We start from the raw sequence: 3,317 nt of genomic DNA on the forward strand, positions 1-3,317 counted from the left end.
TGTATTATGATTTTTTTTTTAAATTCATCTTCTCTTTATACTTTACAAGAGAGAGAGAATTTTCTACGATTACACCAATATGCTTTTTACAACCAGTTAGAAAAATGAAACAATCATCATATGGAGTCTTTGTGGGGCCCAGTTCTAGTTTCCAGTGGAGATCATGAAGATCAAGATACCATACGGTGATGACAACGGGCAATATATGACAAATCTTCATATGAGCCACCTCAATAAAGTGCATGAATCAAAGGGGGTTTAAAGTCATGAAACCGATAGCCATTCAAAAGCCATAAATGTTTCAACTTATATTGTCCTTTTTCAAATCAAAAGCAAATGAACTTTTTATTTTTGACCAATTACTAAGATGGGGAAACTTCATGGGTGGTGCATCTTCAAATTCTGGATATATGGAGGTCAAATTCCTACTTGCCTAACCTAGCCACCCTATGTTCGTGGCTACCAAACTAAAACAAGTCCTACTTTTGCATTTAATTTATCCCAATCACAATAGCATAGCAGTCCCAATGTGCGCTACCTTTTTCTGTTTTCAACTCAAAGCTACCAAACTTTTTAGAATCAGTGTTTTTGTAAAGAAGCTTCTTGGTCTTGTACTAGTGTTGTTCTTTAGGAGGAATAGAAAATATCTGAAGTTCACGGTTGTTGAATATGTAAAGCTCTGCTAAAAGAAATGTAGTGGTACCTTATGTGGGTATGGTAAAAGTTTGGTATATATATATTGGTTTATTTTCAATTTCTACTTTTCAGAAAGGAGGTCATGATTCATGTCAAAAAAGAACAATGAGTTTTCTTTTGCTAGATATTATCATGTAGTCCAGGGACCAACCAGCATCCCACTTTTGCCTAGTATAAGTACATTGCAACGTTTCTTCTTTAACCATTAAGCACCTTTCTCTCTCTCTCTCTCTCTCTCTCTCTCTCTCTCTCTCTCTCTCTACCATGGCTGTCGTTCTGTATCTAAAATTCATCATCTTAGCACTTGAAGTGCTTGCTCCTTTCTTCATAAGGCTTACACATGCTGCTGATGGCTTTGTGTCATCTAGAGCTGTGTACTACCCAAACTCTGACTACTCTGGAACTGATGGTTAGAAACTACCTTTTGTATCTCTTTCTGCTTCTCTTTTACTTAGTATGTTCTGAAGTGTCTACTGAACTTGTTTCTAGCTGGTGCGTGTGGGTTCGGCAAATTCGGCGCGAGCCTTAATGGTGGAGATGTCTCTGCATCCTCTCAACTCTATAGGGACGGCGTCGGATGTGGAGCATGCTATCAGGTGATATATGTAATATGCATAAATGGGAGATGTTACTTTAAAAGTATGATTTGGTGCACTGTACTAAATTAAGCTTGTGTTAATGGAGTAGGTGAAGTGCACTAACAGGGATTACTGCACTGACCAAGGTGTCACGGTCATCATCACCGATCACGGTGCAAGCGATGGTGCCGATTTTATACTCAGCAGGCATGCCTTCTCAGGGATGGCTGTTAATCAGACTTCAGCCTCCTCTCTCCTGAACCTTGGTGTGGTCAACGTCCAATACATGAGGTATACTCCTTTCAAGTGAAACTGTTGTTGATTCCCATCTTCTTCTGAGGTATTTTTATGGTACTGTCAAAGTATAGAATCTCATGTTAGACACAAGCACATCCATGCATGATGAGGAGCTATGGCTATAGCTGCCAAGGTGTGATCTTGCTCCATTACCTTCAAATATGATCTTCAGACAATCGATTAAGGGAACTCAGTGTACCTTTGCACACTCTTTGCGATGTCCAAACTAGTTGCACAAGCATTTCTCCCATGCCCCTATCAAGTTAGTGCTCCAGAGCGTTACAAAAAAGATTGAAATTGAGATCCTAAATGTGAACTCCAAGTAATATGCCTGAGGCGTTCAAAAAGGACCTCAAGATGTACTTAGTCTGCAATTATAATCTTCATCTTCTTGATGAGTGAGCATCATCTAATGTAATCACCATGCCTTCCTCTCATCACTTAGATTCTTCGATGTAATTCTTTCCATCCTGATTGTTAATTTATAATTTTATTTTTCTTAAAAAAAAATACACGCCAAGGCTCCTGCAGGAGTAGGGAGTAGGGAGTAGGTAAGGGATCATGGGAAACTAATTAAGAGTGCAAAGGGTCGCATGGGTGCAGGGTTTCTTGCAGGTACCCCAACAACAACATCATGTTCAAGATTGATGACAACAGCAACTTCCCTCATTACTTGGCGTTCCTCATATGGTACCAACAAGGCACTAAGGACGTTATTGCTGTCCAACTGTGTGAGGTATACAATTTTTCACCTTCCCCTTTATCTTTATATTCTTATATACCTTATTCAAGTTTTAAATATTTTTAAATTTATATATGCCAAGATTTTTCTGAGTTTTCGTCCCCAATACAATTTGTTTTAATTTACCATGTTTTCTATTATACCAACAAAACCACTTAGCTCTATATCATATTAAGAAACATCAAAATTTAGCTTCATAATCATCAGTTGTATTTTTATGTATACATTACATACTGACACAATTATGTGTATCTTTGTAGACCACACAACTTCGATGCAAGCTAGTGGACCGAAGTCATGGGGCAGTATGGGCAGTGGTTGAGCCACCAAGTGGACCCCTGTTGGTGAGAATGCTGGTCAGTGGGGCCCAAAATGGGGATGAAAGATGGGTGGTCCCTACCAACGTCATACCCCAAAATTGGAAGGCTGAGGATGTCTATGACTCAGGGGTGCAATTGGCTGTATAGGATATTGTGGTGCTCATCTGCTTGGATTCTAGCTAGTGTGTTTTTCACTTTGGTTCTAGGGTAGACCTATGATTCATATTATCTATGGTTTATGATTTATGTTGCAATTTTTGGGATGGGATTTATGGGTTGGTTCATGTAATCTTTTCCTTTTAAAATATGGGACTTGTGTTGGTTCTCTTGTAGTCTTCCTTTGAAACATGGGATTAGTTATTCTCGCAATCTTCTCTTTAGTTATGGTGTAAAACGGCTACCAAATTATTGTGAGAGAGTAAAAGTTTTCATGTTTCTCACTGTTTTATCAGCAAAATATTGGCATAAATAAATTTAAAAATAGAAAATATATAATATATTTTAAAGAACAATATAAAAATACATAAAAATAAAATTGCCATTTTTTCTTACAAAAAATAGCTGATAAAAGCACAAATATCACAATATTTTATATATTAATGAAAATATCGTGATGTTTTGAGAATCTCATGATATTTTGCTGTTTAAATCAACAAAATAAAATGTCATGTTTGTCATGATATT

General features: G+C 37.3%; 1 protein-coding gene across 1 annotated transcript; it reads left to right on the forward strand.

Annotated features, from left to right (window-relative positions):
* The first annotated feature begins 960 nt into the window (after positions 1-960).
* Positions 961-3,073, forward strand: LOC149813625 (expansin-like B1). The gene is made up of 5 exons (XM_089991163.1): positions 961-1,105; positions 1,186-1,292; positions 1,384-1,565; positions 2,175-2,307; positions 2,574-3,073. The coding sequence occupies exons 1-5, from the start codon at positions 961-963 to the stop codon at positions 2,778-2,780; spliced, it is 774 nt and encodes a 257-aa protein (XP_089847289.1). The 3' UTR covers positions 2,781-3,073.
* Positions 3,074-3,317: the final 244 nt, after the last annotated feature.

The sequence above is a fragment of the Nuphar pumila genome, chromosome 16 (assembly GCF_984573655.1).
Source record: "Nuphar pumila chromosome 16, dmNupPumi1.hap1.1, whole genome shotgun sequence".
NCBI lineage: Eukaryota > Viridiplantae > Streptophyta > Magnoliopsida > Nymphaeales > Nymphaeaceae > Nuphar > Nuphar pumila.

Coding starts and splice junctions, on each gene's coding strand:
- LOC149813625 (XM_089991163.1), top strand. CDS start 961: ATGGCTGTCGTTCTGTATCTAAAATTCATCATCTTAGCACTTGAAGTG. Junction 1,293..1,383: donor GATGTGGAGCATGCTATCAG/GTGATATATGTA, acceptor TTAATGGAGTAG/GTGAAGTGCACTAACAGGGA. Junction 1,566..2,174: donor GTCAACGTCCAATACATGAG/GTATACTCCTTT, acceptor GCATGGGTGCAG/GGTTTCTTGCAGGTACCCCA.